Here is an 18,926-nt window from a genome sequence, read left to right as displayed (position 1 = left end):
CATGTATTCGAGACATTTTTGTAGTAATTCGAATGCCATTTGGATGGTGTGCTTGAATCCATTTCAGTACAGCATCTTCTAGTTTTCGCCATTTTGTATTCAGTCCCGTATTTGCACATTTGGCCTTCCTCATGTTTTTTTGTTCTTCTTTACTAGCCTGCCAATAGCAATTTTTTTTTTTTTCTGTTGCTGGAGGACCGGAATGCTGCTCAGCTGCTGTGTTTCCACATTGTTCTGCATATGCTTTTACTTTCTATTTATAGCCTGCATCATATGAGTACCTTTTATTTTTTCCACTATGAAGCTAGCTACTAAAGAAAATATTCTTCTGTTACCAATAACACAAATCACTTTCAATTCAAGTTTGCTCACACTGTAGACTGCAATGACAATATCACAGACTAGACAGTGCTCTTGGTTTGTGATTGTGGGGCATGAGGGAGACACTGTTAGCAAGCTTGTGAATCCCATTAACTCCTGTTCGTTGCATTGGTGCAATTGAATCCAATGTTGCTGGATAGAAATAGATTTCCTGCAGCATTGAATATGTGGCAAATTTTAAGGCAACCAGGAATTTTGACGCCAACACTGGACTTGTTATATTAAATTCGAGTATAACACACCTCAACTTTGAAGGCACTTTTTTTGATCAAACAAATGAGTTTTATAATCAGTAATATATGGTACCAAGTCTCTGTAAGTACCACTGGAAATTAATTTGAACAAATAATTAAGGTAACTTAAAATTTATTATGTATTCAAACTTTTAAATACTGCAAGTGGGATATTAAGGTGAGTATCATCAAACGTACAGGACTGATTGACACTGAACATTTGTCATTTGACATTGAAACACGAACAGATATACATTTAATATTTTTCTCTGGTGAACTATGTTCCTCCCAAGCCAAGAGAAATACCATTAACAGGTTATCCATTGGGAATACTTTCCTGTGAGAGAAAGCCGACAACTGTGAGGCAGTATTTAAATTCACATTCATACAACTTTTGCAATAGTATCTTTGAGGGAGTTTAGGACATTTCCAAGGTCAATGCTATGATGTCAAGTAGAATTTGTCACACATTTAAACATACTCATCAACCCATTGACAAACAAAAGATGAATGCAGCCAAAGTAAGTGAGGAACAGCTATAAGCAAAGGATTCAACATATCAAATATTCTAACTCTGCTGACTGATCTCTCAAAAAATCAGATGCATAGCCAACTGCTAATTTGTCACTTTCTGGCAATAGAACATTATTCACAAGTATTATATAGAAAAACACTAAAACTGAATTCAACGGTATTATATCAAACTGTGCATCTGAACTTCAGGAGTTAAATATAGCACTGTATAGTTTTTCATTAATTAATTTTTATAAACACTGATTATAATAACGCTGAATTTTACTACTGGTAAGCCAAAACTGCCACAAGCACAAACCACACATCAAACTGTACAGTTTATCTGGAACTCAACTGTATCCAGGGCTATCTAAAATTTGACTGAAACTACTCAATTAATTTGACGAGAGCTAAATATACTCCACAATTCCATACGCCAAAAGACAGTATATTTTACACTACATCCTTACCTTTATCCTTGGTCAGTATGTGTTGGCACGTTTTTGAAAAATTAACTGTTATGCAGTGTGATCAAGATATGTTCAGTTCAATTGGTTGTAACTCAAACTTCATATGTGGTACATAGTAGCACAAAGCACCATGTAAATAAGCAGGAAATTATGATCTAACCTGATAAGATGCATTTTGTTTGTATACAAACATTCATTCGTGTTTACTTATTTTAACAGTTTCATGATGGCAGTTTATTATGTTTTCACCAATATTTAATGCAATATTTATCTTAGAATATTTCATAAGGTTTTAAAGTGACAAGCATGGGGAGGTGCTTAATTCAAGCCAGGCTTCACAAACTCCTCACTAGGGTACGAACTAATCCAGAGGGTACGTTGAGGAAGGAGGATGGGGAAAATACTAACACATCATGTGAGACACTGGAACTGCTCCTCAAAATTCATTTTCCTCAATATGCTCTGGCGGATAACATAGGCCAGAATGTGACCCCTGAAAGACAATGGTTCTCAGCCACTCAAAGAGAGGACTGCAACTGGCCAAGGCGTGTGTCAATTTCAGTAAAATCCAATGGGCAGTGGGAACATTCTAACTGGTCCAGTCACCTGGCCCCGATGGCATCTTTCCAGCTCTCTTGAAACAAGCAGGAGAGAATCTTGTAAGAGCGCTGTGCAGGTTATTCAGGGTTAGCCTAGCAGCGGGAGTCATTCGCAACGCCTGGAGGGCAGTGACAGTTGTCTTTATTCTAAATCCAGGGAAAACTGATCACACCAGGCCCAAGGATATGAGATCAATCAGTCTGGTTAATGTACATGTTAGGGAGAGGAGGCTAACTATGGCTCATCTACATTCAAACCAACACACACATCAACCAGGTAAATCACCAGAGAAAGCTTTCTGACAATTTGTTGTGAGGGTGGAAAAAGCCCTTTGCTTTCAAGAAAGAGCCCACTCCATCTTCCTGGACATTGAGGGAACTTTTTGTAAGACAACTGTTCATTCCATGGTTAGGGCAGCAGAGATGCATGACCTAGTGACCACTATATGTAGGTGGACTAAGGCCATGCTTAGTAGGAGGAGGATAGAAGCCACCGTGACGAATGAAAAGATGGTAATTAACACCACTAGAGATTCTCCACAAGTAGTAGTTTTGTCCACTTCATTGTAGAATCCAGTGGTGAACAAACACATTGAGAAACTAGATTTCAGGCAATGATTTTGTGAAGGGTACACAGATGACCTTGTCATAGTAATACTTGGCAAATTTACTGACACAGTTAGGAATATGGCACAAGGTGCACTGAACATTGTGCAAGACCAGTGCATTAAATAGAACCTAAGGGTTAATCCTATGAAGACTGTTGTGGTACCAATCATGAAGAAGCATATCCAATACTGAAGTTGGAATCTAAAGCTTTTCGATGAAAGGGGATAGTGAAAAATCTAGGGGGTACCCTTAGATGAGAAACTAATATGGACCCCTCACATTAAGAGCATCTGCTCCAGGGCGAAAGATACTCTAGTGAGTACCAGAAGGACTTTTGGCAAAAAACTATGGCCTAAGACCCTGAGGTATGCACTGGATATACAGTACAGTGGTTAGACTTAGGATCTCCTATAAGGCCGTAGTGTCCTGGAAGAAGGTAGAACAGCAGGTTGCAGCTAAGAAGCTTGCTAAGGTGCTGAGCCTGGCCTGCTTCACCACAAGAGGCAGAATTAGTAGCACACCAACCACTGGGGTGGAAGCCATGCTGGACATGCCTCCACTAAACCTTTGTGAAGCAGCTGGTGCATACAGACTCAAAACTGGTAAAAACTGGATCTCATTGAGATATCCAGACCCACACACTAATATAGTGAGTGAGGCAAATATAGGAATGGCTGGGGAACAGCCGGCCGACTACATAATAACTCCCAACTGCTTCAACAAGCTTTACAATATAATAATTTGAAGTTGGGAACAGTACGAAAAAACAGTTTGACACCATACTGGGGACATTTTCTGGTTCACTGATTGGTCGAAATCAGACCAAGGTGCTGGGGCCGTGGTATATGGAATTCAGCGAAGACTGGAGGGCATCATCTCTCTAGGACAACTGGCATCGGTATTCCAAGCTGTGTGTGTGTGTGTGTGTGTGTGTGTGTGTGTGTGTGTGTGTGGAGGAAAAAATACATAGGTGCTAGAAGGATCATAGCATCTACATCTATTCAGACAGACAGACAGACCTTAAATCATTTGCAACTCCTGCAACAAGATCTAAAATTATTGCAGAATGTCACGGGGCTCTGGTGGAGCTAGGGGGGAAGCAATTGGGTAAAACCAATGTTGGTCCTTGGCCACTCAGGGATCGGTGGCAATGAACAAGCCGACAAATTGGGGGCAGAGACTCCATTCATTGGACCGGAACCTGTCCTGACAATCACCAAGGCTATGATCAAACTAGAACTACAGAACTGGCTTAGAAGACAGCACATAGAATACTGGTCCAAGGACGATAAGCAAAAACATGGCAAGTTAATGATGTCAAAGCCGTGTTTTAAAAGAAGCTCTGTAATCCTGAGCTTGAACAGCCAAGAGATTAAACTCACACCCAAAGGTGTAATGGAGGCATGTCCAGCACGGCTTCAATCACAACAGTTGGCGTGCTACTAATTCTTCCTGTTATTGCGAAGCAGGCCAGTCTCTGCACCTTAGCAAGCTTCTTAGCTGCAACTTGCTGTTCTACCTTCTCCCACGACACTATGGCCCCATTGGAGATTCTAAGTCTAACCACTGTACTGTATATCCAGCGCATACCTCAGGGTCTTACGCCCTACCTTTTTTGCCACAAGTCCTTCTGGTATTCACTAGAGTACCTTTCACCCTGGAGCAGATGCTCTTAACCCCTAATCACAGTCGTTGAGTACTTCTCACGCAACTACAGTCATGCAGTCCCGTGGACTGCATTCAGAAGGCGGGAAAAATACCTAAAAATCACCTATCTAGTGCTACTTTTTGAATTTAGTACTACATATTTATTCTTCAATTATACATAAATGGTAACTTATGAACAAAATATTGTTTTGGTGCTGTGAAAAAGACCTATTCATATTGCACTCTAAATTCTCATTGAAATTTACAGTGATGGACAAATATCCAAATATCTAAGTGTAGTTCTTTACTTGAAACTTGGTTGTTGCAGGTTAATGTTGATCAAGTACCAACGGTGTTAAATTTAATGAGTATTCTTGACAGCAAATGAAACAGAAAAAATCTGCACTACTGAAAGTGGCCACATTACGCACCACCTTACAAGCACTGCGGACACACCTTACAAGAGCATTCCAAACAATTTGCGACCTTGCACTTGCGACACAAGTAACTTGTCTTTCTCTTCTTTTTTGGTGGACAAATGCGACATGGCTTCCTTCCATCCCTAGGTAGTTTGCCCTCCTTTTCCAGCTCTTCATGGAAATGTACTTCAGTTCTTAGAACTCTAACGATAGAAAATCTCAATTCTCATGGGAGGCATTTATTCACTATCCTTTCATGCAGTGAATGTTCGATCAGTTCTTTCGCTAGAGCTTTCATCAAGTTCATCCTGGTAAGCACAGTTCTTTCCTTGAATGACTGATGAACAATATATGCAGTGACAACACTCATGTCAAGAATATGGAAAACCACGGCAATGGTCCAACGTTGTGTGCAGCGACTTTAACAATATTTGTCACACTTTTCGTCTACAGTATCAACAGCACCCTTTGTGTTGTTATAGTGGGCTATTATTGCAGGTTTTTTACTTTCCACGTCATCTTCTATGGAGTGATGCATTGTTGATATAAGAATTACTGCTCTTCCTTTCTTAGGTACATGCAAAATGAGCGTGATGTGTTTGGTAAATCCATACAGCATTGTTCCAACTTCACGGTCTACAGGAAGGCAAGAAAGATGCAGGAATTTCCTTTCGGTTCTTCCGCATTGTTCCCACTGTGGTCAAACCATTTTTCTGTAGCACATCTGCAAGTTTGATTGACACATACCAGTTATCAGCAGTGTTGTTTCGGTTAGCATGTGCTATTGGCTTGCACAATCTGAGGACAGCCTGACTGATAATGGCGTATTTCTTCTCGTCTGGGGAAAGTCCTGCTCCATCAGCACCTTTTCCACAGTAGAGATAGGTGTTGAAGGTGTAGTTAGTCCTGGAGTCGGCTAGGCATTGAAGCTTCAGGCCATACCTCGCTGGTTTAGATAGAATATACATTTTGAATTTACAGTGTCCTTTGAAACCGATTAGCATTTCATCAACTGTAGCATTAACCCCAAAAATATATGATCGCTGCAAATTTTCGATGAATTTATGTACAATGTTTGTTATAGCAGCTGCTGGATCAGAAACCTTACATAACTCCATGTCATCAGGGTTGTCAAATCTCAGGCAGTTGAGAATTACAGCAAATATTGCTGATGATATAGTGATACGGAAAATAGCACGGACAGTCCCATCAATACAAAAGAGAGAACATATGTCTTAGTTAATCAATTTGAATACTGAAGTGTATATAAGAAGGTCAATGAAACTCTTCATTTCAGACATTGTACAAGGTCTGACTTCTGTTCCCTTCCTGTAGAAATTGGTCACAATGGAACTGAATAAGTTCTCTACACTTTAACTACAAGCCAAAGTTATATACGAAGTCCTTGTGGACACTAAGTACAATCCGTTCTTCTAAATTTATTTGCACTCTCAAATTTTCCTCTGCCTCTCTTTTTCTTGTCTTTTATGAAATATTAATAAATACAGTACACTAATACACTGCACATTATTTCAGTTTATTTGCAGTGTAATATAAAAATTGAAAATAAAAAGATTAAAAGATCAAACAATGGAAAATCCAGGACAGAATGGAACAATATGATGAAAAGAGCAGTTGCTGTGCACCATATAGCAGAGATGCTGAGTCGCATATAGGAGAAACAAAAAGACTGTCACAAATATAGCTTTCAGCCAGTGAGGCCTTTATCAAAATTAGACAACAAACACACACATACACACTCGTACCAACATAACTCCTACACACATGACTGGAGTCTCAGCCAACTGAGGCCACACTGTAAGCAGCAGCACATGTGCATCATGAAGTGAGCGGCAACTGGGTGGGGGGTAAAGAGGTGGCTGGGGTAGTGAGGGAGAGGGATAGTAGCATAGTGGTGGCAGACAGTGATGTGCTGTTGGGGAGCATACAGCACTGAGGTGGAAAGAGGGTAAGGCAGCACACTATCTGATCAAAAGTATAGAGACATCCCCAAAAACATATATTTTTCATATTAGGTGCATTGTGGTGCCATCTACTGCCACGTACTCCATATCAGCAACTTCAGTAAACATTATAAATCATCAGAGAGCAGAATGGGGCTCTCCGCAGAACTCGCAGACTTTGAACGTGGCCAGACAATTGGGTGTCACTTGTGTCGTACGTCTGTACACAAGATTTCAAAACTCCTAAACATCCCTAGTTCCACTGTTTCCGATGTGATAGTGAAGTGGAAATGTGAAGGGACACTTACAGCACAAAAGTGTTCAGGCCAACATCATCTGTTGACTGACAGATACCTCCGATAGTAGAAGAGATTCGTAATGTATAATAGACAGACACCTATCCATATAATCACACAGGAATACCAAACTGCATCAGGATCCACTGTAAGTACTGTGATAATAAGGCAGGAGGTGAGAAAACTTAGACTGCATGGTCAAGCGGCTGCTCATAAGCCACACATCACACCAGTAAATACCAAACAATGCCTTTCTTGATGTAAGGAGTGTAAACATTCGATGACTGAACAGTGAAAAAACATTTTGTGGATTAACAAATCACAGTACACAATGTGGCAATCTGATGGCAGGGTGTGGGTATGGTGAATACCCAGTGAACATCATCTGATAGCATGTGCAGTGCCAACAGTAAAATTCGGAGGCAGTGGTGATATGGCGTGGTCGTGTTTTTCACGGAGGGGCTTGAAGCCCATGTTGTTTTGCATGGTACTATCGCAGACCAGGCGTACACTGATGTTTTAAGCACCTTCTTACTTCCCACTGTTTAAGAGCAATTTGGCCAGAATTCCATGGGTATTCTGCCATCCACCAAACCTACACAATATATTCATCCATCCCCATGGTATTCCACCATCCACCAAACCTACACAATATACTCATCCATCCCTACACAACCCCTTCTTCTAACCCCTTAACCTCATGGCTCATACCCCTGTAATAGACATAGATGTAAGACCTGTCCTATGCATCCTCCCACCACCACCTACCTCCAGTCCAGTCACAAATATCACCTATCCCATCAAAGGCAGGGCTACCTGTGAAACAAGTCAAGCAGTCTACAAGCTAAGGTGCAACCACTGTCTTGTATTCTATGTGGGCATGACAACCAGCAAGCTGTCTGTCCACATGAATGACCACCAAATAAACTGTGGCCAACAAACAAATGGGCCACCCTGTTCCTGAGCGTGCTGCCAAACAGGACATACTTTATTTCAATGACTGCTTCACAGCCTGTGCCATATGGATCCTTCCCACCAATACCAGTTTTTCTGAATTGCACAGGTGGGAACTTTCCCTGTAATATCTCCTATGTTCCCATAACATCCTGGGCTCAACCTTAGTAAGTCATTGTCCTCTCCCATCCAGTCCATTCTCTGTTCCCATTCCAGCATTACACAGCCCTCATTTCTCTATCACACCATCATTTTACTTTTCCTCTTTTCTGCATTCCCCCTCCCCATCTCTCCACTGCCCTTCATCTAACCTCCCAACTGCACATGGCTGCCCTACCCTCTTTCCACCTCAATCCTGTGTGCTCCCCAACAGGATGTCACCCTCTACCTCCGCCACCCCTAGCCCACTATTCCTCCCCTTCCCCGCACCAACCTCCTCCTCACCCACACCCAGTCACCATTCCCATCATGCACTGGTGCTGCTACTCACAGTGTGTCCTCAGTTGCCTGACACTGCAGTCATATGTGTGAGAGTTGCATTTGCACAAGTATATATGTGTATGATTGTCATTTAATTCTGAGAAAGGCCTTACTGGACGAAAGCTATATTTGTGACAGTCTTTTTGTTGTTCCTATCTGTGACTCAGCATCTTGCTATATGGTGAGTAGCAACTTTCACAATATTGTTAGAAGATTAAAAGAATCATCCACATAGGGGCTTGACCTAACAACCTTCAGACTACATGAATGTTGGTTGTCTACCATTTTTGATATGTGCGAAACAACAGACATGACACAGAATCTGCACCTCTTATAAATTATATGTAAATTAAAGGTGGAGAGGGTATAAAGGGAAGGAAAGGGAATCGATCACAGCTATCGGCTGCATTGGGACATTACGGAGTGAACATGTGTACCTGGATCTCCTGCTTACTAGGCAGGTTCAATAACCACTGCAACATCCAGGACACAGTGTTATCACAACTGCATGGACTATCTTGGTTTGCTTCACAGCTGATCCACACTCTCATCTAGCACCACCTACCCACAGCTCCTGTCCATGTCCAAAAGAGCAGACACCACACTTTCATATAATTTTATAGGCCTAGCTAGCCAATGAATCCAGCTACTTCAATGTGGATGCACAAGTATGTGCTACCTCCTGTGGGAATCTCAGATGAGTAAATATGGAGGAAATGGACAGGGGCTGAGGACAGGTGGCACTCGATGGGAGTGTGGATCGGCTGTGAGGCGAGCCAAGATAGTCCGTGCGGTTGTGGTAACACTGTGTCCCAGATGGTGCAGTGTTTATCGCACCTGCCCTATGAGTAGGAGATCCCATGTTCGAATCACAGTCTGGTACATACTTTCACTTGTCACCACCGATTCTGCATAATGTCCCAATGTAGCTGACAGCAATTATCCCTCCCCTTTCCTTTCATTTCCACCCCCCTTGACCTTCAATTTACATATAACCTTCAGATTACTGTTTTGTATTCTTTTCACTGTGCCAACCACTCTCTATAAACTATACTAATATAAATGGCCCATGCCTTACCCGACCTGCACCAAAATACTATTCCTTCTAAATGCTTGGACATCTGGAGTTCCCACTTCTGTCATTCTCATTTCTGGCCAAGCCCTGCATGTATCATAAATTTGTGCAAAATCAGAGATGAAGAAGTACATTTACTTCTCAGTCATGTTGTCCTATAATCTGTCAAGTAGGGGAGTTGAGACTTTCTTTCGTTTCAAAGACATCTGAACATTTTCCAATACAAACTACAATGGCGAGTACATAAGTTCAGAACTTGGGTTTATGGTTCCAAAAAGCAAGGAGTCCTATTTCCCCTGCAGAAATCATGTACAATAAAACTACCCATTCATCTGTAATCTATTTGACATTCCCATGCCTCACAACTAACAATGGATTAGCAGTATGAATTGTGTTTCCTCGCAGTATGAATTGTGTTTCCTCAAGTATCCACCTGCTGTATAAAAAATGCAGCACCTAAAGCTGAATGTGTTTCTCCTTGTGAATACTACACCCTCCTCCTCTGGAATTTGAGGCTCCACTAAGTGCACACAGAATTTAGACAAGAGATATATCCCGAGAAAAGAAAGACTTAACAGACCTTAAGACATAGCAGTAGCTTACCTCCTCCATCTTAACTCCCAGAGGATCATATTCGGGATTGCTGAACATCTGTAACAAAGAAATAATGTAAGAGATTCATTACTATCGTTCAACATGCAGTACATGCACACGCTAAATTCACAACATTAGGAATCTCTCATATGAATTATTGTATAAAGTGCTTTTCTTTAAGAGGATGAGGAGAATACACTAATGGCATGCACCAAATTAAAACATGACTGAAGATCACACACTTCTCTTAAAGTATAAGCTCAGTGTTTTTATTTATTCATTCATGAGGAAGAAACTATTTAGCATGTAACATATATGAAAAAAAAAAAAACAATATATTCTCAGAATTTAATAAGAATGTGATTATTCCAGGTCCAAAGAAAGCAGGAGCTGACGTGTGAATATCCTGAACCATCAGTTTAAGAAGTCGTTATTGCAAAATGCTGTCATGAATGATTTACACACAAATGAAGTGACTGACAGAAGCCAACTTTGGCAACATTAATTTTGGTTTCTGGAGAAATGTAGGAACACATGAAGAAATACTGACCTCACAACTTAACTCAGCGGGTAAAAAAGGCTAGCCTCTGTTTATAGGGCATTTAGATGTAAGCTGAGCTTTTGACAATGCTGACTGGAACACACTCTTTGAAATTTTGAAGGTAGCACAGAAAAAACACAGGGAACAAAACTTATTTGCAACTTGTTCAGAAACCATTTTGGTGTTCTAAGCATTAAAGGACATGAAACGAAGACAGTAGTTGAGAAGTAAGTGTGATCAAGTTGTAGCCTATCCCCATGTTTTTATACCTGAACATTGAGCAAGCAGTAAAAGAAACCAAGGAAAAATTTAGTACGTGAATTAAAGTTCAAGGAGAAGAAATAAAAACTACAGATTGTTGATTTTATTTATTTATTTACACATCAGGTTCCATAGGAGCAAATCTCCAAGGTCATGGAAAATGTCATTACATGAAATTACAACATACAAGTAATAACAGAGGCCGACAATCCTTCTTTCCACGAACAATACGAGACTGGAATAGAAGGGAGAACCGATAGAGGTACTCAAAGTATCCTCCGCCACACACCGTCAGGTGCCTTGCAGAGTATGGATGTAGATGAAGATGTTAGGAACCCAAGAAAAAAAGTCAATCCATATGTTTAAGTAAACGCAATCAACAATACAATAGGAATCTGCTTACTTTTTCATGGAACTCCTCAACAGAATAGAAGGAGTGACCCATGAGGAAACTCCAGTTTTGATTTGAAAGTGCGTGGATCACTGCTAAGATTTTTGAACTTGAGTGGTAACTTCCTGAAAGCGGATGCAGCAGTATACTCCACACCTTTCTCCACATGAGTGAAGGAAGTCTGATCCAAATGCAGATTTCATTTCTGCCGAGTATTAACTGAGTGAAAGTTGTTTATTCTTGCGAATAAGCTAATACTGCTAACAAGAAATGATAGTACGGCCAATGTCAAAATACCCTGACTCACGAACAGGGGTCGACAAGAGGTCTGTGAACTTAGACCACTTATTGCCCAAACTGCCTGTTTCTAAGCCAAAAATATGCTATAGAATGGGAAGCGTTACCCCAAAATATAATACCATATGACATAAGCAAACGAAAATAAGCAAAGAACACTAATTTTCGTGTTGAACAATCACTTACTTCAGACACCTTTCGAATAGTAAAAATGGCAGCATTAAGTCTTTGAACAAGATCCTGAACGTGGGCTTTCCACAACAGTTTATTATCTATCTGAACACCTATAAATTTGAACTGTTCAGTTTGAGTAATCATAAGCCCATTCTGTGAAATTAAAACATCAGGTTTTGTTGAATTGTGTGTTAAAAACGCTAAAAACTGAGTTTTATTGTGATTTAGCATTAGTTTATTTTCTACAAGCCATGAACTTATGTCATGAACTGCACTACTTGAAACCAAGCCAATGTTGAACACAACATCCTTTACTACCAAGCTAGTGTCATCATCAAACAGAAATATTTCAGTTTTACCCATAACACTAGAGGGCATATCATTTATATAAATAAGGAACAGGAGTGGATCAACACTGATCCCAGGGGCACCCCCCACCTGACCTGTACCCCAGTCAGACCCTATGTCACAGCCATTCTCAACATTGTGAATAATGTCCTTTTGATGTCTGTTGCTCATGCAAGAGGTGAACCAATTGTGAGCTACTCCCTTATTCCATAATGGTCCAACTTCTGGAGCAATATTTTGTGAACAACAGAATAAAATGCCTTCGTTAAATCAAAAAATATGCCCAGCATTCAAAACCTTTTGTTTAACCCATCCAGTGCCTCAAAGAGAAAGGAGAATATAGCATTTTCAATTGTTAAACAACTTCTAAAGCTGAACTGTACATTTGATAGCAAATTGTGCAATATAAAATGATCAATTATCCTTACATACACAGCCTGTTTAATAACCTTAGCAAACACTAATGGCATATAAATAAATCTAATATTGTCTACATTATACCTTTCACCCTTTTTACAAAGAGGCTTTACTACTGAGTATTTTAATCGTTCAGGAAACTGACCATTCCTAAAGGAAAAATTACAAATATGGCTAAATACAGGGCTAACATTTGCAGCACAGTACTTTAATATTCTGTTAGGCACTCCACCATGTCGATGAGAGTCCTTAGTCTTCAGTGATTTAATTATTGACTCAATCTCTCCCTTGTCTGTATCACAGAGGAGATTTTCATACATTAATCTCAGAAAGGCATTCGCCAAGGAAGTTATGTGATTCAACGTAGAAACAAAATTTTTATGTAATTCACCTGCAGTGCTTCAAAAATTATTGTTAAATGCTGTACATATATCTGATTTGTCAATAACAGAAATATTTTTACTATGATCTGACTTTGTATCATCGACCTTGTGCTGCTGACCACACACTTCCTTCACAACTGACAATTTTATCTGTGAATCAGCTATTCTATTTGCATACCATATACTCTGTCTTCCTAATAACATTTTTAAGCACCTTAAAATATTGTTTGTAATGGGCTACTGTAGCTTGACTGTGAATACTTCTAACATTTTGATATAATTCCTTATCCCACTAGTCAACCACCCAGGCTGCCTATGACTGCTAGTACCCTGTTCAGAACGTTTTAATGGGAAGCAACTCTCAAAGAGCATGAGAAATGTGTTAAGAACAGCATTATATTTATCATCTATGTTATCGACACCATAAACATCCTGCCATTTGTTCCTTGATAAGGCTTAAAAAACTCTCTACTGCTATTGGATTAACTTTCCTACATAGTTTGTAATTATATGTGACATTAGTTTGAGTACAAAAGCCTTTTAGTGTTAAAATTTGTGCATCATGGTCTGAAAGGCCATTCACACTTTTGTTAACAGAATGCCCATCTAGTAATGAAGAATGAACAAAAATATTGTCTATGGCTGTGCTACTGTTTCCCTGAAGCCTAGCTGGAAAAAAGGCAGTCTGCATAATATCATATGAATTGAGGAGATCTACCAACATCCTTTTACTTGCACCATCATATACAAAATTTATATTGAAGTCACCACACATAACTAATTTCTGGTACTTCTAGCGAAGTGAATCAAGAACCCTCTCTGGCTTGAGCAGAAATGCTCTCAAATCAGAGTTAGGGGACCTATAAACAACAACAATTAGAAGTTTAATTACACTCAATTCAACTGCCCCTGCGCAACATTCAAATATCTGGTCAGATCAGATTCCTTTACTTGGAAATATGTCCTCTGAAGGTGAGCCCTTAGTTAGTGGGACTTCCTTTAAGTAGGTATACCTTTCAGCTGACTTCAGTCTAAAAAAAGGTGCAGCTCTCACACCAACTACTACAGGAATTTTTCCACAAGTGATCCCACTGCCATCGACTACACTGTCACATTGGATAACACTGTAATCCTATCAAAGACAGAAAATGACTTGAAAGTAAAATTGAACGGAACTGACACAGTCTTGAAAGGAGCTTATACAATGAGTATCTACAAAATCGAAAGAAGGGTAATCAAATGAAGTCAAATTAAATAATGAGATGCAGACAGAATTAGAGATATACACTCATTAATTGCAGAAGATGAGTTTTGATGTTTGTATAGGAAACTTGTATAGGAAACTGACTGATGATGAGCAAAATAGGAAGGCTATAAAATACAGACCTGCAATAGCATGAAAATACAGTTCCAAAAAAGTTACTTTTGTTAAGAGTGAATAAGTACTTATCTGTTAGGCAGTCTTTTCTGAAGTGTAGCCTTCTACAGATGTGAAACATGGAAGATAAGTAATAAAATGGATGATAATAGTGATCGATGATGAGAGATGAGAAGCACTTGAAATATGCTACTACAGAAGAAAGCTGAAGATTGCAATTTTAGATCAGATTACTAGTGATGACTGAATTAAATTTGGCACAACCTGACTACAAGAAGAAGTCAGTTGACAGGATTCATCAAAAGCAATGCGAAATTGTCAATTTGATAATGGCACAAGTGTGAGTGAGGGGCAAAATTTGTCAAGGGAGAAGACAACTTCACTAGAGTAATCCAATTAAAATGAATGTTAGTAGCGAATTATTGTTTACATCATGCACTACTGGTCAGCTGAAAGCTATGCTCCCCAAGAGAAGTGAATAAAAAACCTTTGTCTGTCAATATGTGTTACAGCCTTTTGAGGAATTGTATCTTGTGCACCTGTTTCATTGATAGTGTTCTAAGTAACTACAAGTCTCTGCAGTTCATAAGAGATATGTAGCTGCACTTACTGGAAAGAGAGCCCACTGACCACAATGCAATCCATTTAGTACCACCACAACAAATGTACTATCCATTCTACAAAGGTAATTACAGATATACTTAACAGAAAACTTTGAAATTGTTAGAGTGATCATTTGTGAAATATAAAATGGCCTACATCTTGCCAACCTTAACGCTTCTGGTCTTTTATCTGTGATGAAAATTAAATTAAGAAGCCCACAAGGAAAACCAAAAATCCTGAAGACATGATGTGCTATACAACACAGGCCATTGCTGCCATAAGGTCCCTTGAAATTCAGCATACAATGCTGTCAGTCCAGCAGTCTGAGCACTTGTTAAACAACTGTATTAATGAAAATTTGAAATGTGCCAGAGTTACATGTTTGCTTACATTTGGTACAGTAGGACAAATATTCTTCTGCTAATGGTGGGGAAATGGTTTGCAGTACTGTTACCTTGTGTACATTTGGATTAAGTTAAACACGTGTTGTCCCATTAAAAACCCCTTTGAACACACTTTCTAATGCAAGTGAATAAAACATGTAATTCCATTTCTTAAAGTCAGTGTAATAATTCAGCAGCTATAAACATTAAAAATTACTTAAGTCAGAAAATTCGCCACATTCTCTGCTATATCTCAGCTAACACCACAGCTCGCTAAATTTGCCCATTCTGGGTAGACTTGGGTTTGGCTTCTCTTTGTCATCTCACCCTGCATACAAGCAAAGTTGAAATCTTATTTTTGAAGTACAATATATCCTTTATTTTGTCTGTATTCACTGTTTTTCAGTGTTATGTTGAAAATTAAAATATGCCCATGAATTACATTACATTTATTGATATTGCAGATCATATTTATTCACATTATTAAAAAAGATACCATTCACAGTAGTCCCATTAAATCTAGTTACATAAAGAAAAATGTAACTTGACAAACACTTTAAATTTCTCTTCTGAGACATTATGCAGACAATTCTTAAGAACTTCACTATAGTGTGAAAAGAAGTCACTGGAGTCTAAATTAGACCATGGGAGATAAACTACCTTCAGTGCCACCACACCACACCAGACATTTGACAATGTACACATATCCTGCAAGGAAGTAAAACAGTTTTTCACTAAATTGTGGATTTGTATCCCTTCAGAAGTCTTATAATATCAGCATTAACAAAGTTCATTATCCCATGGCTGAAACAAGAACCCAGAGAAATGAACACAGACTTAGTAAATGGATCTGTGGCCAAAGTAGTGGTTAGTCTAATCTGAAGATGCAATCCAGAGTGTTCCAGTGTTTACTTCTCCCCTGTCTGAAGTACCAGGTGATCAAAAAGTCAGTATAAATTTGAAAACTTAATAAACCACAGAATAATGTAGATTGAGAGGTAAAAATTGACACACATGCATGGAATGACATGGGGTTTTATAAGAACCAAGAAAAAAAAAGGTACTGCTAGACGCGTGAAAGATCTCTTGCGCACGTCGTTTGGTGGTGATTGTGTGCTCAGCTGCCACTTTCATCATGCTTGGCCTCCCAGGTCACCAGACCTCAGTCCATGCAATTATTGCCTTTGGGGTTACCTGAAGTCTCAAGTGCATCGTGATTGACTGACATCTCTAGGGATGCTGAAAGACAACATCCGATGCCAATGCCCCACCATAACTCTGGACATGCTGTTCACAACATTATTCCTAGACCACAGCTATTGTTGAGGAATGATGGTGGACATATTGACCATTTCCTGTAAAGAACATCATCTTTGCTTTGTCTTATTTTGTTATGCTAATTATTGCTATTCTGATCAGATGAAGTGCCATTTGTCGGACTTTTTTTGAACGTTTGTATTTTTTTGGTTCTAATAAAACCCTATGTCATTCCAAGCATGTGTGTCAATTTGTACCTCTCTATCTACATTATTCCTTGATTTATTCAGTTCTCAAATTTATACTGAATTTTTGATCACCCGGTATATCATTCATCATACTTCTCAAAATCTTACTGGTGGGATCAACATAAATTCTTCACCCCCTCCCCACAATAATGAAGCAATGTTCACTTTTAACTTGGAAAACAGGTAATCATTTTATCTGCCGACATAATATGTCATAATATTTTTGCTCAACACATCACTGCAAAAAGAATGGTTTGGGGAGTTCATTAATGTGGTGCATCAATTAAACTACATTTTCTGAAGTATGCGCATAGAAATAATAAAATGACCAAATATGGCAGTCTAGGCTACCCCATTGGTTGAGCACTAAGAGGTAATGTTATATTTGTGGTCTAGAAGTTATCAACTTTATACTTTTATGTATTTAACTGTAGCCTTCAATCCCTACAGTCAGAGGATAAATATGTTTATATTGTGGGCACCTCTGAGTATGTTTAGTTGAATTATTGTGTAACTCATTGAAGAACATACATAGCGAGGTGATAAAAGTCATGGGACAGTGATATTCACTTGCAAAGATGGTGGTATTATCACATACACAACACGTAAACTGAAGGTGCTTGGCAGAGTTGTCATTTGTTATCGGGTGATTCATGTGAAGAGGTTTCCATAGTGATTATGACCCCACAATGAGAATTAACAGATTTTGAATGCGGAATGGTAGTTGGAGCTAGATGCTTAGGACATTCCATTTTGGAAATCATTAGGGAATTACATATTCCAAGACATATGGTGTAAAGGGTGTGATGAAAACACCAAATTTCTTACATTATCTCTCACAATGCCCATTGACCTTCACTTAACAAATGAGAGCAGCAACGTTTGTGTACTGTTGGTGCTAGCAGTCAAACAACACTGCATGAAATAACCACATAAATCAATGTGAGATGTACAGCAGACATATCTGTTAGGACAGAGCAGCAAAATTTGGTATTAATGGACCATGGCAGCAGACAACCAATGTGAGTGCCTTTACCAACAGCATGACATTGCCTGCAGTGGCTCCCTGGGCTTGTGAGCAAATTGGTTGGACCCTAGGTGACTAGAAAACTGTAGCCTGGTCACCAGACCACAATTGTTCATGAGTGGTTTGATGAACATTATGGACAATCTAAGAAAACGACTCGTCCAAGGCATCGGGAGAGGCTTAAAAAGCCAAAGCTTATTCCCGTAAAGGGAGGACCATTGGCGATGCCAAAGGGACATCACCACCTGACAGACAGCAATGCAGAGATCATCAGAGGGAATAGAGGTGCTCACGGGCTGAGGTAAGAAGACTGCAGCCTTGGCAGCAGCATCAGCGGCATCGTTTCCTGGCAGAACGACGTGATCAGGGACCCACAGAAACATGACATTGGCTCCACGAAGAGTGAGCAAATGACAGATTTACTCGACCTGCTGCACTAAGGGATGAGCGGTGTACAGTGCACAGAGACTTTGGAGGGTGCTGAGTGAGTCTGAACAGAGGATACAATCGGGAAGGCTGTGTCACCGGATGTACTCCACAGCCTGATTCAAGGTAAAAAGCTTGGCTGTAAATATTGAGGAGTGGGCTGGAAGCAGATATCAAAAGACACGGGTGCCAATAACGAATGCACACCTGACACTACGGTCAGTCCATGAGCCATCACTATATACAAAGGTACTATCGCTAAGTTCCATGTGAAGGTCTTGACAGAGGCGACAGAGTGAGGCTAGAATAGTGTCCTTAGGAAGTGAATTAAGGCCAAGGTTAACATGGGCCACTCCACGAACCCAAGGTGGTGAAGGGTTCACACCCACGGGGAAAACTGAAGGTAGCATGAAGTTAAGCCACTGTAGCAAGTGGCAAAAGCAGATGCTAGGAGCTAACAGGGAAGAGGGACAAGCCCTATACTAATGGTCTAAGGAGCCATCAAAGAAGGAGGCATGGGAAGGGTGGCCACGCATGGCAGACAAATGGCATGCATAC

At 39.8% G+C, this 18,926-nt stretch overlaps 1 protein-coding gene across 5 annotated transcripts in view; it reads right to left on the bottom strand.

The window, feature by feature from the left end:
• The window catches only part of LOC126426945 (zinc finger protein 737-like), a 92,859-nt gene that overhangs the window by 42,408 nt on the left and 31,525 nt on the right, over nucleotides 1-18,926 (bottom strand). For all 5 annotated transcript variants that reach the window (XM_050089049.1, XM_050089048.1, XM_050089051.1 and 2 more), the window contains one exon: nucleotides 10,244-10,291. In XM_050089049.1, the coding sequence (XP_049945006.1) occupies nucleotides 10,244-10,291 (48 nt within the window). The remainder of the gene's footprint in view (nucleotides 1-10,243; nucleotides 10,292-18,926) is intronic.

The sequence above is a fragment of the Schistocerca serialis genome, chromosome 11 (assembly GCF_023864345.2).
Source record: "Schistocerca serialis cubense isolate TAMUIC-IGC-003099 chromosome 11, iqSchSeri2.2, whole genome shotgun sequence".
Classification (NCBI taxonomy): Eukaryota; Metazoa; Arthropoda; class Insecta; order Orthoptera; family Acrididae; genus Schistocerca; species Schistocerca serialis.
This window is presented reverse-complemented; position numbering and strand designations above follow the sequence as displayed.